General features: G+C 40.2%; 1 protein-coding gene across 8 annotated transcripts in view; it reads left to right on the top strand.

The window, feature by feature from the left end:
* The window catches only part of KCNH7 (potassium voltage-gated channel subfamily H member 7), a 256,606-nt gene that overhangs the window by 216,649 nt on the left and 21,716 nt on the right, over positions 1-18,241 (top strand). For 7 of the 8 annotated variants that reach the window (XM_077936770.1, XM_028747266.2, XM_028747240.2 and 4 more), the window contains 3 exons: positions 5,170-5,369; positions 14,237-14,489; positions 15,826-16,031. In XM_077936770.1, coding sequence (XP_077792896.1) covers positions 5,170-5,369; positions 14,237-14,489; positions 15,826-16,031 — 659 coding nt within the window. The remainder of the gene's footprint in view (positions 1-5,169; positions 5,370-14,236; positions 14,490-15,825; positions 16,032-18,241) is intronic. The other variant, XM_028747250.2, reaches the window with a different exon arrangement.

Here is an 18,241-nt window from a genome sequence, read left to right as displayed (position 1 = left end):
GTGGCACATAGCTGATATCACTTTATTTCTCTTCAGCTCCAACCGTGGCACATATTCAAGGAAATGTGAAAATGTGTGAATTGCTTATGGAGAGCCTTAACTACTTTTCTTTCCATTCTTCCATGACTTAGAGAAGCTTCTAGTGGCTTTTGTGGCAGCTTAATCCATGAAGGGCTATTAGATGGGGTCCACTCTGAAAGTAGAGTGTGTGGACAAGGAGTGAGTGACAGGACAATTAATTGTCAATTAAAATCCTCATAAAAAATGGTAAATGAAATCTATTACTGCAACCACCTCAGGGCCTAGGCTGGATCTAGACACATCGAAGGGAAGCGTTTCAGTTAAACGCGTTGTAAATTTAAACAGACAAAACAGGTAGAGGAAAATGGGGCTCCACAGCGCTGTCTGGTGGCACAATGATATATCACATATACAACACATAAAAATCACTTTTTCTTTACCTATCTAGCTGAGTCCTAAGTCTCTTAGAGCTCCTGAACTTTTTGTAAAATTTAGGCTGGAACTGCTCCAGATTGCGGTGAACTGGGAAACATAAAACATGGGCTAGATTCCTTTAAGATCACAGGGATCTCTTCTAAGTGGGCATTTGCTTCATGCCAAATGGAATCATGTTTTCTTCCCACATGAAACCCCCTTCAGGCTTCCTCTTGAAGGCTGTCAAGGTGAGAGAAATGTGAGGCAAATAACAAGAGGCTGCACAAACAGGTGTGCAGAAATAATGAAAAACACACCTATATATCGAAGTCCTATTGTGCTATAAGCAGCAATGTTTATTTTTTAAAAAAACTCTATTAGTTCCATTTTATATGATCATACTACCAGGGGTGGAATTCTAACCCGAGAAGAAGGAGTGAGGCACCCAACTCCTTATATCAAACTGTCCCTCCTAAGAGACCATAATTCCATATTAAGCATGCAGTCTGATGAAAACCAAACAAATGTATAATCACACACTAAAAAACCTGAATTGTTCTGGAGTCTGCTGCAGATAAGTGTATGTGCTATTAGATTTAGATACACAGCTGAGTCATACCCAGACCCACTGAAATAAGTAGATTTAACTAAGTCAAGTCTGTTGATTGTAATGGGTCTAAATCAGTATGACTAAAGTGTGATATCACCAATAACATTTTGATTCAATCAGATTTTTAAAATAAACTCTGTTAGTTTTGTAAATATTTCTATTGTGTCTCTTAAACAATAACAAGTTAAATGCTAAATACTTAGGGTTGCCATATTTCAAACAGTGAAAATCCGGACAGAAAAGTTGTTGAGCTTTCTTCTGGCAAAGTTGTTGAGATTGCCCAAAGTTGTTGGGAAATCGGCAAAAACAGCACTGCCTACATGGGCTGCCATACATCCGGATTTTCCCAGATTTTCCTGATTTCCACCTGGACTGCAGTATTCCAAATATTCCAAATATGTCTGGGAAATTCCAGACATATGGCAACTCTTAAATACTGAGACCCCCACAATAATGTCTAGGTAGGTTGGGCCCACCCTTTAAAATAACTAATAGGCCAGAACTGCCCTTCCCTTCCTTTCAATTCCAGCTCTCCACCCAATATATAATTAAGAATAAAACAGGTTTCTGTATGCTAATTCCATTTACCCATCATGTTTTAAAGGAAATCCTCTTTATTGGTGTAAAGGCTTTGTGCACATGGAATTCCTCTCATTAATTTTGCTTAATTCCTTACTGCAAACTGGATGGTCACATGAATTATCTCTGATTATTTCAAGGAACACCTTCTTCTTTGTGAACATCCAACTACTGTTTAGGCCTTGCAACTGAATCTAATGCATGTTGAGACTAAATTACAGGCTTCAAAGGAGCAGGCCCTTTACTGTTGCAGCACCACAACTCCCTTCCTCAGGAAACTGGTATGGCTCTCTTTGTGAAGTCAAGTCAAACAGCTTTATCTTTCCCTTCTGCCCTCAGCAGTGAAGATTGCTTATATTAGTAGCAGTTCTCGCAGTAAACAAAAGTGCCATGCGTATGCATGTGGGAATGGAGAAAGGAGTTTGTTTTTTACAGAGAGGAGAGAATAAATAATTTTTCCATTGATTTTCTCGGCTTTCATTCTTGGAGATAATGCTAGGTCTGTCAAATCCACTGTACGAATAAATGACAGATTTGATCGACTGAGCAGACGTCTCTCAAGAACTGATGTGGATAAATGGAAATGATTAGAAGTGGAAACGGATGAGATGAAGCTGCACTTTAGGGAGGCCTAATTAATGAGAAATGAATTGTGTCACAGAGGAAGGGCATGTAAGACAACATGACCCAGGAAGTGGAGCTGGAGAGGAACCGGAGTTTCAAGCTGAGCTGTTTCTGAAGGCAGCGCCTGAGGGTGTCCTCTTGCACCCAGCTCAGTACTCATTGCTACCCATTAACAGTAGAATTCTACATGTGCCTACTTGGGAGTAAAGTCCTGGTGAGGTCAATGGAACTTATTCCCAGGTAAACATGTAAGATTGGGCCCTAAGGTTGTTCAGTCCCCTAAATTCAAAATAGCTCAGTTGTTAGAGAATGAGACTCTTAATCTCAGGATTATGGGTTGGACAAAAATGCCTGTTTTGCAGGGGGCTGGACTAGACGACCCTGGGGGTTCCTTCCAGCTCTGCAATTCATTGATTCTAAGTTAGGGTTGCCATATTTCAAACAGTGAGAATCTGGACAGAAATTTGTTGAGCATGGGGGAATTTTGCCCAAAGTTATTGAGCTTTTTTGGCAAATATTTTGGTGGGGCGGAATTGAAGTTTTTGAGCTATTTTAAAGGAAAACTGCCCAAAATGACACTGCTGACATAGGTTGACATGCGTCCGGATTTCCCCGTACATTTTTTCCGATTTCCGCCCGGACACTGCTTCTGACTGCAGTGTTCTGGATATGTCCAGGAAATTCCGGACAGATGGCAACCCTCTCAGGTCCTGTGATGGAGAGAGTGAACCTTAAAGCTTGAGGATGTTGGTGGCTCTGTTGTCATTTTAGGAGCCACTGGCCTTTTTTCCCTTTCTTTTGTAAGAGCTTCTTTTAAAAAATTAAAAAGCATTCATTTTAGGAATCAGTAATCAAGGTAGAACATTAAAATTCTCATTGAAGTTCTGTGGCTTCAGTACATTAAAGGGAGCTTCTTCACAGTAGCCAATCCTCCCCACCCCCACCTTGAAAATAAAAGAACTCTCTGTTCCCTTTGTGTCTAGAAATAAAAGAAATATTAGAATAAAAATGACAATTATAAAATAGTAATACGGCATCTGTTTCTTGTTGGCTTTTTTTTTTAATTAAAAGAAAGTACATTGCATTAGCATAAACAATTTTAACCAGAAATTAAATCTGCTAAATTGTATTTGGGACGGATGGCATAAAGGACGCCATAAAATCCCTGTTAGGTCTAAATCAGCCTGACATATAAACCAATCAAACTGAAATAACTGGAGTCTAGCCAGCAAGTGGCACTGAAGCGAGTCAAATGCTAAGGTTTGCAGCATCAGAAAGTTAAGGTCACTTCATACACCTGACGTAATGTGGCAAAATTTTGTGCTGCTGGGTTTAAAATTGCCACCATTTTACACAAGTTAAAAACTTCTCCTGGCTCAGGGAGAAATAGTGAGGGAAGAGTCACCTGTTTAATTTCTGCTAGTCAAGCTGCTGTTAAGGGCAAAGGAAGCAAAGTTAGTAAGTAAAAGGTGGTACCCTCCTGTAAGCAACATGGCAGTGTTATATCATGGCAGCAATCTGGAAAGACATAACTCACATTACCAGAAGACACTTGTGTTTAAGGCTGTCAATTTAAAACCAATAATTCTTGGCAGTTTGTGAGTTACAGTTTCCAAAATAATAATAAAAATAAATCTGCATTGTCCAATTCAGGATGAAATTGTTATTTAATGATTTTTTTAAAGCTTCTTCAAACCGTGTGCCACATTCAGTAGACCAATCATATATCCAAAGTGATTGTAAATATGCCTATAATATTGAATCATAGAGTTGTAGAGCTGGAGGAAACCAACCCCTTTCAGTGTAGGAATCTCAGCTACTTCATTCTTCTTCTTTTCTTCTTTGGCGATCACTCGTAGCCAAGTAAGATTGTCTTCCATAAACACGGTTTTAACAATGAGTCTGTAAGTGACTGTGGAGGCCAATTCTGGATCACACGTCCTTCATACATGACAGACAACCATCCAAACTCTGCTTAAAAACCTCCAAGGAAGAAGAGTCCGCCACCTCTTGTGGGAATCTGTTCCACTTTGAACAAAATTACAAAATACAACATTTGGAGATAACAGCTCTGAATTCCTTGTCTGCGTATCGGAGACGTAGATACAGCCATTCTGTTCTATTGACTTATTTCCCCTAAAACTCTCCATTCCATTCCCTGCTCTTTAACCCTCCATAACCACTTCAACAAGTAGCACAACTGATTCTAAGTTAAGCAGTTTAAGTGAGCCTCCAGATGAGAGTTTATTGTGAAATCAGAGCATTTGATGCACACAAGTGTTTTATAGCATCAACCATATGACATGGTTGCCATCAAAGTACCAGCTGGTATTTATTTATTTTTTTAATTACATTTAATCTGGATTTCCTTTTTCCGCAGAAAATCCAACGAGTAAAAACAACCCATTGTACATCTGCAGTCATGGCTACCGTTGAAGTTCATTAGCATATATTTTATTTTATTTATTATTCATTTATTAGATCAAAAGATCTCACAGCGGTTCACAAGATATGGGCACTTTGTCGTAAATGGGGTGACATTTTGGAATATAGCCTTCAACACAGTGTGGCCTTCTAGAGGTTGATGGAATCCAACTCCTATTATCCCTCACCATTGGCCATACAGGCTGAGGCTGATGGCAGTTGGGATTCCAACAGCGCCTAGAGGCAGGCCCATGCAGAGGCAGAGGGGGCAGCCGGGTATACTTGCCCCAAGCCTTGGAGGGCTAAGCCAGCCAGAGAACCGCCTGCTTTTTCCTTCCAGTTTATAAATTTATTCTAACAAGACTCCTGCCCCCGGCCTCAGACAACAAAGCTCAAGACGTTATAAAATCTAATTTGGGCTTACTGTTAATTTTTTGAAGTTATAACAACCAGTATGGTGATATTATCTAACTGTTTGTTTGTTTGTTTGATCCCAGCATTAATGTATGCAAGCATTTTTGGAAATGTATCCGCAATAATCCAAAGACTGTATTCAGGGACTGCACGGTATCACATGCAGATGTTGCGTGTAAAAGAGTTTATACGCTTTCATCAAATTCCCAACCCACTGAGGCAGCGGCTTGAAGAATATTTTCAGCATGCATGGACATACACAAATGGCATTGACATGAACATGGTATGTAAATCTGCTTTTGAATGCTAAAAAATGTACATTGATAATTATGGTACAGGGAGAGGAATGTGTCTCTTGACTTTTGATGGCCTTAGGGGCCTGTACTGAATACATATTTATTTCTTTTTGTTTTTTGGCCCAAGGATACTTTCTGGTTTCACATTCATGCCATTATACATTTCTGTATAATGCAGTGTCATGTTAAAAGCTATTAATTATTCAATTCAATGTGGTATAGATTCATAGAGCAACCATTTCCACCCTTTTTGGGCAAGTGTAATGGTTTGACAGCATGTGGATTTGGCTGTGGAAGCTAGTCTGTAGCATTTCTAACGTAGTTTTACAGAAAACTTGCTTTAGATCCCTCATGCTTTGGATTATATGAGCAGTAATACACACACACACACACACACACACACACACACACACACACACTGACCTGGGAAATGAAGCAGTTGCACATAAAATACAAACTGCGACTTCATTGCTGAAAGAGAGGTAGCATAGTGTTATATAACTACATAAGAGCCAAAAGCATTTTAAGTGGATGTTGAAGAGGACAGTTTCTGTGTCAAGTTGCTCTGACAGATGGGATGCTTAGAGTTCAAAGGACTCTTGGTTTGCAATTGCATGTTTATATCCCTGTTGTTGTTTTACTGAAAAGCAGATTCAAAGACAGCAAACAAAAACCTAAGCGCTATGCAATGAAATCATTTTCTTTGCTGCTGTTCATTTGATCAAAATGACACACATACGTACACCAGTTGCTTTGCAACCCATGAAGGGAAAGGCAATATTTTTCCAGACAAGGAGAAAAAGCAGCTGGGGCGTGTGTGTGTGTGCATGTGCAATTTTGAGAGGACAAACTGGAGCAAGAAAAGGGCACAAATTGGATGGGCTTGCGTTAAAATGTGAACTAAATGAGTTTCTCCCCCATCTGTTCAAATGAAAACATTTCAGACATGCTGGTTAGGCTTCTGGGATCTATGGTTTGAACAGACACTGAGGTGGGACATGTTGGCAATGACAGCGCTACAAAACTATCATCATTTGTGCACAGCCTACATGCCTGCCCACAGTTTCATCCAGGGAAATGCAGCCTCTTTGAAGCGAGATGTTTGAAAACCTAAACCAGCTGAAGTCGATGAGAGATGTGCTTCAGGAGGATGTGAAAATCCCTTGGTACGTCTTCCTTTTGATACATTTATTTCCACTTCTGGTTTAATGCTACAGCACCAATTCATTCCATTTAAGTCAAAGTCTCAAAGAGACCTTCCCTAATGTCATTAAGCCAGAAGTGGAAAGCACGTTATCAAAAGTGGTACCAATTAGAATAAAGGTTTGCCCCGCAGTCCCTCTTTTGAATAGTGCCTCCAGCACTGATCCTGCTAAACCCCAGTTATTTTGTCGAGACTAGTGCTGATAAGCACAGGAAGAAGGACAATCCTTTTATGGCTTTTACATGTCTGGCATTGAATGCTGAGACTCAGAAAGCCCTCTGTCTAGAAACACCTTAATCCAATTTCCATGGGGACCAATACAATTAAGGGGAGCATTCAGGGCTGGATTCAACTAAATAGTTGCCTACACAATAGGTCCCACTAGCACTACAGGACTTTCCCTCTTCTTCTGCCCCTGCACAGCCTCGCCCCTTTAAATTGGCTCTGTGGGGTCAAGAGAATGCCCAGAGCAGTGCATAGTGGGAGAAGGGGGAGATTGTTTCATCAGCCAAGCAGAAATGTTTGCACTGAAAGAGTGCCCTCCTTAGTGAAACTTTGTATTCCACTCCCAACTTCTAGAGGTTGTATCCCAACAAGAGTTGCTCTATACAAGTGTTCTGGATGTTGCTGAACTACAACTCTCACCATCACTGGCCATTCACCATGCTTGGTGGGACTGATGGAAGTAGTCATTCAGCAACATCCAGAGGGCTAAATGTTCCCCATACCTGCTCTAGATTCCTGAGTCTTTAGCTGTAGCTTGCATGACCCCACCAGAAGCATCTCAGCTTCGGAGCATCGGAGCCCATGGAATACTGTTGGATAAAGTCATTGAGATACAATTGGTACAGCTGTATCCAGTTGCTTCATAGGGAATTTAGTGGCAGAAATGCTCCTAATAAAATGTATAATCGGCATTCATTAACAGCACATTAGGTGTATCTACTCAGATTTAAGTGCCAGGTAAATTGGTATAAGTTTACAGCCTAATAAATGTGAAACCTACCTGAAAATGTGCATTATTTTAAATGATAAGTCTAATACCAACCGTATGGTTGTTCAGCTAAGCTGTGCATGATGTAAGTCTTTATATGTTGGAAAGCAGTATTGAATGCAGTTTATTGCAAACAATAAACACAGTTTAGTGGCTTATTTTGTAATATGTTATTTTTAATGCTCTCGTGAAATTAAATACATTTAGTTTTAGAACAATAACTAAATGAGTGATCTAAACAGAATACATACGGTATAATATGTATATGTGTATATATATATATACATACACACCTTAGTGCAAGAATGCAAGGTTGATATGCCAACTGTCTTTTGTATGCGGTACTTATGAATGATTTATCTCTTTCTTGTCTGCTTCATACCTAAATACGTGGAATAACACCACCCACTGGTAAGAGCAGGAGGTATTTATATCCAATTTAATTCCAGTGTTAAAAAAAAAAAAGATTATCCATGTTAACTGTTGAGTTTCATACTTGTTTTTAATGCTTTCTGTTTCAATTTGTAACATTTTTCTGCATGACAATGTGATGGATACGAAATAAAATAATAATACTATTGGCAAAAACAGACATGGGGCAAAAAACGAGCCCAGCACCGAAACGATTTAAACCGAAAACCTTTCTGAAGGTGCCACGTTTATTATCCATGGATGTATTATCCACTTATTGACCCCACAGCTCTGAGCACTCTTCTCTGCCCAAAAAAGGTTCTGTGCATATGGTTAGCTATTTTGTAAAAATGTCACATTCAAAGGAAGGTGTCATGCCTATCATTCTGTGCTTTCTTTTGTGTTGGTGCCTTTTCATTCACACCGCATGCATGCTACTGGCAAGCACCAATGGTTCCCCCTTTCCCACTGCTGTCCCAAGATCAGATGTCACAGACCCACTCAAGCTTTGAGCTGCTTGACCTTGCATGATGGTTAACTAGGAGGGATCCCATTCTCATCCAACTTGCATGCAGAATTCTTGCCAACACCAGTGGGATTTGGAAGGCGTGGACGAACATCTAAAGGCAGGCAGCTTGAATACTGTAAGGTGTATTTGGCAAATTTTAGTTCTGCAAACTGAATGACGTCAAGTCCAAAGCAGTAACAGTTGCTGCTGCGAAAAACAATGCATTATTTAATTATATTCCTACTTAATACAGTGAAAGGCCTTTTTTAAAAAAAAAAAAATCTTTGCTTTTAAAACTGTTTTAATACATAGGAAAGCGTACAGGTTATTTTTCACATAAGAAAGAAAATGCTCACATATTTGTAGCTCCTTTCATGAAAACAAATCCTTATGATCCTTATATTGAAAAGAAGGAAACGTCCTTCCGAGCCCTATTTTGAATAACTAATACATAAAAAGAAAATGTGTCATTCTTGTATTGAGATATGATCAGAGTCTAATTAATTTGTTCATTTCTTTCTCTCTACTTCTCCATTTTCTTTTGTCATACAATTCAGCAGTGCCCCTGATAACATACCAATGTGCAACAGTTGGGTAGAGTGGATTTGGGACTTACTATAACTGGGATCCAAATGCTGACATAAAAAGAATATAATTTGGTCATTGTCAACACTGCATGCACCAGCAGAAATGTCATTGTGAAAATATTGCTTCTTATGACCAGGGCTATAAAAGCTGAGTAGCCACTAGCATATAAAATTATGGGCCAGTCAACTGGCATCTGGGATGCTGAAAAGGACAGGAGATTTCAAGTCTTCTGTGTGCTGTTTGTAGAAGCTGGCCATAATCTCCTGCCCTTCCTTATATGCTTTTCCTGAGTTCCTTCCTTACCCATTTCAGTTAACTCTTCCAGTGTCATCTCAAGGCCAGTTGGAGGTGAACCAGCAGCAGAGGCAAAAGTGTCACTCATGCTACCCCTCTGAAATGAGTCAATTATTACAATCAGACTCTTGCTACATATATAGTCCCTGTTGTTGTGTAAATGCAGTTAATATACTTAACAAATTCAGAAATTCTGAATTTATACGATCCTGGAACTTAACCACCCAGCCATGACATTTATTGCAGATGACATGCAGTGGAAAAGGAACACCCTCATTTTCTCTCTAATAATCCCCCTCATTCAGCCTCCCCACCACCACCCCATATCTACCCGCCCTCTCCCCAAGTCCTTCTCTTCCACTTCCCCACCCTTAATCTCCAGCAGGCTAAAACTAACACACACACACACATCTTGTAAATAGTACATCTAGCCACTTTCTCGACCAAGCATCTGTGCTGGATATGGGAAGCAGGCAAGCTTGGGAGATGGTTGACTTGAGAAAGGTTTGAGGGCCACGAAACTATCTTAGTATGATTTTATCCTTTAAATTGCCCAGCGAGCCTTCAGAATGAGAGGGCTCTAAGAAGGTCAGATGGTCCTGTGCTCTTTATGGGTATATAAAGTAAATTTTTCTAACATGCTTACATTATGTAGAAATTGAAGAAATTTTAGAATGGGTCTGAAAAACATGTATTCCTGAAGCACACTTTTTGGAAGTGATCCCAGTGAAGCCTGAGGCGCTGTTAAAATTGTTTTACCCTCAGGCAATATAAAGTAGTCAACTATTCCCAATTATTAAAATGCTTGGCTGTTCTTAATGACTAAGCATATCTCACATTAACTAGTTTTTGCAGGTAAAGATGGGGACAGGCTGCTGTTGTCCTAGATAAAATAAGCTTTTTCCTAGGCATTCTATCAGAAAACTTTGCCAAAACTTATTCCGTACAATAAAATGTCCCTGATCTGTGAGCACACAAAGGGAACTGAGTGAAGACTGGTTCCCCTTTATCAGCTTTTAGTGGCTCACTAACTGTTATACCTATATAATCAGTATGTGGAATGAGGGGGTGAATCACGGCTGAAAGCGGTATTCCTATGATTGGATTGCTGAATAATCTTTAATTTTCAGATAAGAGAGAGTTGGGATGAAATTCAAATTATGGTATCACTCTATAATACTTGCATTGTTATGCAATTGGCTGACTCTGTAACACTCCCCTCAGGAATTTTTCTTCAGCGTGATCACGCCACTCTTGGTGGGAGAGTGAGGATGAGCACTCTAGAACCACCACGTTCTAGAACCACCTCCACAAATTAGAGTTCGGAGCTTCTGAAGCAGAAAGCCTCCTCTGCTTGTGGAGGCTTTCTATGAATTTTAGATCCTGGGAAATCAGGACTTTCTGTTTCAAAAGTTTGCCTTGTGGAAGGTGTTGATGGGAACAGTGACAGAGAATGCAGCTGTCTCTCCTCTTGTGTTAATGCCGAAGAACAGCTGAAGAAGGCTTTCATGCCATGAATAATGAGACTTTTCTTAGAATCCAGTCCCTGGGCACACTTACAAGGAAATGAGTACTGTGGAAATAGGTGCCACTTTTGAGTAAGCGGGCATAGAATTGGCCTGGCCATGTGAATTTGAGTGAAGCTTCATTTTTTAAGGTAACTTGATCCCAAACCATTCACACTGGTGTGTATCTCTGCAATAGCATAGTACAGCACAATATTTGTTTGTTTGGGGTACTATACTATTGCAACCCAAAGCATAAATTTGCATGTCCTAATATGGAACTGTCAGAGCAATTTCTCAGATACAGCAACCGTTTTACCATGGATGTAGTTTTGTTAGATATAGTAAGAGCTGTGTTTGTTTTTTAAAACGAGGTACTGGTACTTATATATTGATAAATGTGTCCGTTGGTGCTAGCACAAAATGGCTGCCATGAGCAGCAAAATATATAGGTTCTGGTATTCTGTAGTGGCAAGCACTGCCACAAGAAAGCCCTGGATGTAGTTGACTTTGTGTGGCCTATTAAATGATTTTTGCCTATTTATCTTTTGCCTATTCTGGCTTCTTCTAAGATGTGATTTCTATGTCCTGAACAGGGGTGCCATCTAAGGAGTGGGATGGGGAAATGCTTCTCAACTGTTCCTCAGAGCACATTTTATTTAATGGTCAGGAGCTGGTATTCAACTGAGCATAAACCCATTGAAATTAATGGACATTACTAACTTAAGTCCAATGTCTGAGTCATATAAACAATTAAATGGACCCATGACCCAGTCATACATACATAAGCAATTTAAAAGGTGACTGACATCTAGCATGGCTATAGTTATGAACAACCACTATAAATAATCTTTTTTTAACTAAATAAATAAACCTAGTTGAGATTCTTACCTCTCCTTACTCAAATGGCACATCTGGTCCCAAGTCCTTGAATTGTTCAACTTTTTGTATGAACATCTGTTTTAACAATGTTCTCTGTTCTTTCACAGTGCAAGTTCTATTGTTTACTTCCAAATCATAGAAAACATGTCAAAATAATTATTTAAGGTCATTTCTTGAATCATAGCTTGGCTTTGGTGAAGTGATATTCTCATGTCAAATATAAGTCATTCATTTGTTGCTGCTGCTTTTTGCTGTTGTTAAAGTTGGAGACATGATGCTGATATTTTTGTAACAAAATCTTAAATGGATGCACAGACCTTTATTGTGCTGAAGTGAAACAAAAACCTATTGAAATAACTAAGCCTGAAGATTTACTATAATCATTTTTGGGTACTACATCATTAACATCATATATAAAAGTAATGTTGTATTTGTGGATATGACACATTTCTTAAGTAGTGGATAAATAGACCCAGCTGATAAAATCTAATCTATTGTATATGTTTTAGGCCACAATTCTGTGCATACGTACCTGGGAGTATGCTCCATTAAGCACAATTAGGGTTTACTCCTGAGTAAACACGTGTAGGATTGCTCTGTTGGCCCTAAAAAGCCATTTCTGTCCAGATATTCTATGAATTTTTTTAGCTTCTCCAGTTCAGCATAATGTACAGGGAATGTAAGGTGTCATGTATATGAGAAATAGCTACAATGTTGAGATTCAGCCAGTCACTTACTATGGTGGTCACTTACTAATTGCTGTAAAAGAGGGAATGCATCACCCAAAAAGAGGACAAAATGTGATAAAATTTGCATAAAATTAGTGTATGAAAATTTATGTGTTTTAATTCAGATTTAGACCTAATTACTCCAATTTACAATGCTATCCCTTGTTCTGGTTCTTTATCTTTCAACCAGACTTGGACCAGACAGTTCTTCTGGAGGCTTTTACCTCTAAAGTAGGACACATGGTCAACCTATTGGTTGAGGTGGAATTGAAGTCTGTTTCTCTCAGATCCAGCTGCAAAATTCTGCCTCACTGACTGAACTGTGAACAACATTTATCTAATAAAGGGAATGAGATTATTGACATCGATTAGCAGATATGGAATAAATTGCATAGCAAAAAGGACAGCCACACCATATGTTTAAAGCACGTTGACAATCATGGGTTCCCTCAAAGAATTATGGGAACTGTTGTTTGTTAAGGGTGCTGGGAATTGCAGCTTTGTGATGAACCTCCTAACAACTCTCAGAACCCTGAACAAACCCAGGATCACTGAAGATAGAATCATAGAATTGTAGAGTTGGAAGGGACCACGAGGGTCATTAATCTAACCCAGCCTTTCTCAACCTGTGGGTCCCCAGATGTTGTTGAACTACAATTCCCATCACCCCTAGCTAGCAAGGCCAGAACTCAGGGATGATGGGAGTTGTAGTCCAACAACATCTGGGGACCCACAGCTTGAGAACTGCTGATCTAACCCCTTTCAGTGCTTGAATCTTTTGCTCAACGTGGGACTCAAACCCACAACCCTGGGATTAAGAGTTTCATGCTCTACCGACTGAGCTATCCCAGACTTAAAGCGGTATAACTTTAAATGTATAGCATATGTATGACCTTAACCACTTTCAATACCAGCTTATGAATATATATATATATATATATATATATATATAATTTTGCAACCATTACTTAAGTTATTATGAATCATTACTGTTGCTATAAGTATTATTTATTAAATTTATATCCCACCCCATTCCTCCAAAGCAGCCCAGCCCAGGGTGGCAAACACACTAATGATAAAATGTCTAAAAAAACAATTCCAATGCACCCATATGCAAAATGGGGTCAAACTTTGCATGGGCTGACCTACTGGCAGAGACTTGTAAAGCAGAGAAGTGGGGTGCACATTATTCTCTGGACCTGTCCAAGTACCCATCAGTTCTTACTCGGTACTGCTGCTACCTCTGTGAGAAAAGCGCAAGAAGCATTTTCAGTGTTCCACAAATCTGACCACACATGTTGTAGGAGCAGTCAGGCAAGGGACCATCTCTGACCAAGATGGGTCATTTCGCCATTAACTAATAAATACAGATCAGATTTGTAATTCAAACTGAAAGCATCAGTTACACACATCAGCATGCACAATACCTAGCCGCAGTCATATGGATTCAGTTACCCCGTCGAAAGAAATAGTATAATATGCAGCTGCTGCATACTAGACTATATCAGTGCAAGAATCTGCTCACCCATGCCAATTTTCCCAGCTCATTTTCTGATTACATTTTGACCTCATTCTATCGCTTGCTCTATACCAGTTTGTTATCTAGGCAGCATAGCCAGAAGAGCTGAATGACACCCCCCCCAAAAAAACCCCTAAGTGCTTCCTAACTGAGCAAAAAGATGTCAGAAACTCAAGGCCAATTTGCGGTTTGGTTCTGAACTCTCGCCTTGTCTTCGTCAGGTCCTAAAGGGGTTTCCAGAATGTTTACAAGCAGATATCTGTCTCCACCTCAACCAAAGTTTACTTCAGAACTGCAAAGCTTTCCAGGGAGCCAGTAAAGGCTGTCTCCGGGCTTTGGCTATGAAGTTTAAGACGACGCACGCACCTCCCGGAGACACCCTTGTCCACTCTGGCGATATCCTGACTGCGCTTTACTTCCTGTCGCGAGGCTCCATCGAAATCCTCAAGAATGATATGGTGGTGGCAATCCTGGGTAAGCATTTGGAAATTTGGTAGAACCCGAGAAAGCTGTCTCACAAATCCCTTCTTAGACCAGAACTGGTCTTGCAGATGTATCAGAATTAAAGAAAGAGAAACGTCCAGTTCATAAGAACAGAGTTAAGATCCCTAAAAGGAGGCTTACATTAAGCTACCTGATTGACTATTGCATCCGGCTGCAGCAAAGGGAGACATGAGACAGGACTATAGGGTCCCCTCTATTAGCTTGGCTCAGAGATTGACTCCTCCTCCCCCAGAACTGTTTCTGTGCAAGCTGGTAATGTTAAGAAGTTTGCAACTTTAAGAACTGATGGCTGAGGTTGCTTGCTTTCCTCCCTCCCTATCCCTATCTCCTTTTGTGCTCTGTCTTTTAGATTTGAAGCCTAAGGGCAGGGACTGTCTTGCTGTTATCGTTGTTATTAAACTTATATACCGTACTTTTCCATCTATAAGACACCCCCATGTATAAGACTCCCCCTATTTTGGGGGGCTCAAATTTAAGAAAATGGGAGGAGATGGCACAGCGTAGTTGATCTTTTTTTGAGGAGGTTTACCCAGAGTTGTTGAGCTTTTTGGGGGGAGAATTGACCAGAGTTGTTGAGCAATTTGGGGGGGGGGGGAATGACTGATCGAATATCACTCACCCAACTGGCAAACGCTAACAATCGCAAGCCAAATTTCCGAAGTGGGAGCCAATCCAAAACAGCCCTTGCTACATCCGCCAATGGGCCACCCATTTGACAAAGCAGTAGCCAATCCAAAGCAGCCCTTTGCGCATCCACAAATAACCCACCCAACTGACAAAGCAGCAGCCAATCCAAAGCAGCCCCTGCAGCAGATACCATTCATCCACCCAATCGCTAGATCCTGGTCGCGAATGCAACCAACTGCCTGTCGCCCCCCTCTGCACTACCCATGTATAAGATGACACCCCCCCCCCCATTTTTTACTTTATTTTGGAGTAATAAACCCTTGTCTAATACATGGGAAAGTACGGTAAGCTGCTTTGGGGGTCTTTTCATCTGAAGTGTAGGATAAAAAAATGCTATAAACAAACAAGTAACCAAATAAGTCTTGGAACATGTGAAATGATATAAAAGGCAATATGCCTCTGAGCAAATGCAGGACATATTTGTGGCTTGTTACCACAAAAGTGGATATATGCAAGAAGCATAATCACATGATGCAATTTGTCTGAGCCCATATGACATCAGATTGTAGGTGTGAGGTCACAGATTTTTGGAGAACATGTCCTGTTTCTTATTTTTGTAATATGGCAGAAGGCCATGTGTAAATGTGTCTGTTCCCCCATTCCCCAATTATTGTTGCAGGCAAAAATGATATTTTTGGAGAGATGGTCCATCTTTATGCAAAACCAGGAAAGTCCAATGCAGATGTGAGGGCTTTAACCTACTGTGACTTGCACAAGATCCAACGAGAAGACCTGTTAGAAGTTTTGGACATGTACCCTGAATTTTCTGATCTCTTCCTCACCAATCTAGAGCTCACTTTCAATTTGAGAAATGAAAACCCCAAAGTACGTAAAGTATGTCTAAACTTCCTTTCACTAATGAATATCTTAAGGCTTATAGAATTTGACAGAAACAAAGCTGACAAATGACCTGGAATGGCACCGTCTATCAACAATTACTCTCACTCACCCAAAGTGGTTGCAGGAGATTTCCCATTTGGGGCTGAATTTATTCATTTTAGCACTGAGTGAGGGGGCATGGAAAATGTAGTGCTTTTTCAAACACACAGAAACATGAAATTAAACAAAAACAAAAACAAATGGTGATGAAACAATAGTATCCCAGCAGGGGAGGAAATAGCAATTATACTACTAATAAATAAAAAGATAGGTCAGCCTTGATTCAGATCTATCCCCTTTAGAGTAGAGTTTAATCCCACTAAAATCAATGGCAAAATGTCTTTTGGTCTTTATAGCTCTGGATTGCTGTCGTGCTAGACATATATTTTTTTCCCATCAGCTCTTTCTTTCTTCGTTTATTATTACGCTTATATCCAACTTTTACTCTGAGGAGCTCAAGGGGAGTAGATGTAGTTCCCCCTCCTCCTTTCATCCTCAAACCTACGCTGTTGAATAGTTCAGGTTGAAAGCCAGTGATTGGTCCAAGGTCACCCAGTGACCTTCATGGCTGAGTGGGAATTTAACCCTGATCTCTTAGGCCCTAGTCTGACACCCTAACCACTACACCATGCTAGCTGTCTTAAAGCATAAAATAAAAAGATGCCATAAGATATTCTCTTTATTCTTACTAATCACTATCCTATCTGTTTCTAGTTGGAATCTGGACCTGGCTTTGCAACCCATGGTACATAGTGTGGCAGCTGCCTCAAGTGGCAAATTTTAGGTGCCATTATATGACCGCAAATAGTCTGTTTGTTTATTCATTTATTTTATTTTCAGGTTGTGTGCCTTGAATTTTCTGGCCCAGTCACCAAAACAGAAACACCTTGAGCTGGCCCTGTTGCAGTTCCATAGAACAGGAGAGAAACACAGACTAGCATCAACATGAACAGCAGAGCTCCATCAGGCTAAACGCAACAGAGTGAGGAATAGGCAGGATTTCAAATATTATCTCCGTGGTTTGGTCCTAGCCAGCATCTTATTAGGATGAAGAGCATCTTGTTGATTTGGAACTTTTAGTCTGAAGCCCTGTGCACACCCAGGGGGTTAACCCCACTGAACACAGTGGGACTTGTTTACAAATAAGCATACCTAGGATTGCACGGTTAGAAGCAAAGGCTGTGGCTTTGTCAGGAGTTGGCAGACCAAAAGATGAAGGTTTGCCAATAGGCATTGGGTGTGTCAGAGAACATTAACACACCATGGAGACAGTATTGGGGTCCTTCTGTTTATCACTGTAATGCAAAAGGGCTCTTTTTGATTATTTTTTAACAAACCTTTTTAAAAAATAAAACATTATCCATCCTCCCATAGGTGGGTATCACCATAAAGTTCAACTGAGCCCTGTTTTCCCACCACAGGTCATGGGGTTGACCTACACACTCCATGATCTCTAGATGGAAATGGAGCTAGCAACATCATTTACAGCTAGGAGAGATCATTCTCTCCATCAGGAGAGAAAGCCCTGCCAAGTCTCTTTTGTCGTCTTCAGATCCCTCTGCACAGCTGCGGAGGGAGGAAGCTTTTGGATGTGTAGGAAATGTGTTTTATGCAAGTGAGCACTGAAGCTTTTGGTGCCCTGCTTGCGATCTGAAATGATACATCCCAGAACCACATACAATGTACTTCCATAAGCCCAGCATCTGCCAGTTGCTTTTGGCTATAACTTCCCTATGTTTCAGGTTGCGGGTGTTGCAGAGGGAAGTCACCACTTTGCTTCCTAATGTCTTTATGCTGATTTTCTAATGAAACATTCAAGTATGGATGCATCTGAAATTTTCCACAAAAAACCCAGAAATAATCAAACATTAATTAAACATCGTGATAAGGAAATGGTAGCCCAAAGGAGAAGGAGCCAGTTTCAGCTTTGGAAATAATGAAATAATCAAAGAAGGAAGAGCTGGAGAAATAAAACAAAGAGTGCATAATGTACCAGCTTTATTGTTATGCAGTGCAACTTTTATCACAATTTATGTGTAATTAAACATCATAGCTAATTATAATCAGCTACTACATTACTGTCTGCAGCAATACGCATCCCCACAAGGGGTTGTTTTCACATTTTTCTTCACCAAACTGGTTTCTGAGAACACACT

The sequence above is a fragment of the Podarcis muralis genome, chromosome 1 (genome assembly GCF_964188315.1).
Source record: "Podarcis muralis chromosome 1, rPodMur119.hap1.1, whole genome shotgun sequence".
In the NCBI taxonomy this organism is placed as follows: domain Eukaryota; kingdom Metazoa; phylum Chordata; class Lepidosauria; order Squamata; family Lacertidae; genus Podarcis; species Podarcis muralis.
Note: the sequence above shows the minus strand (reverse complement) of the source record. Positions and strands in the feature narration are given on the sequence as shown.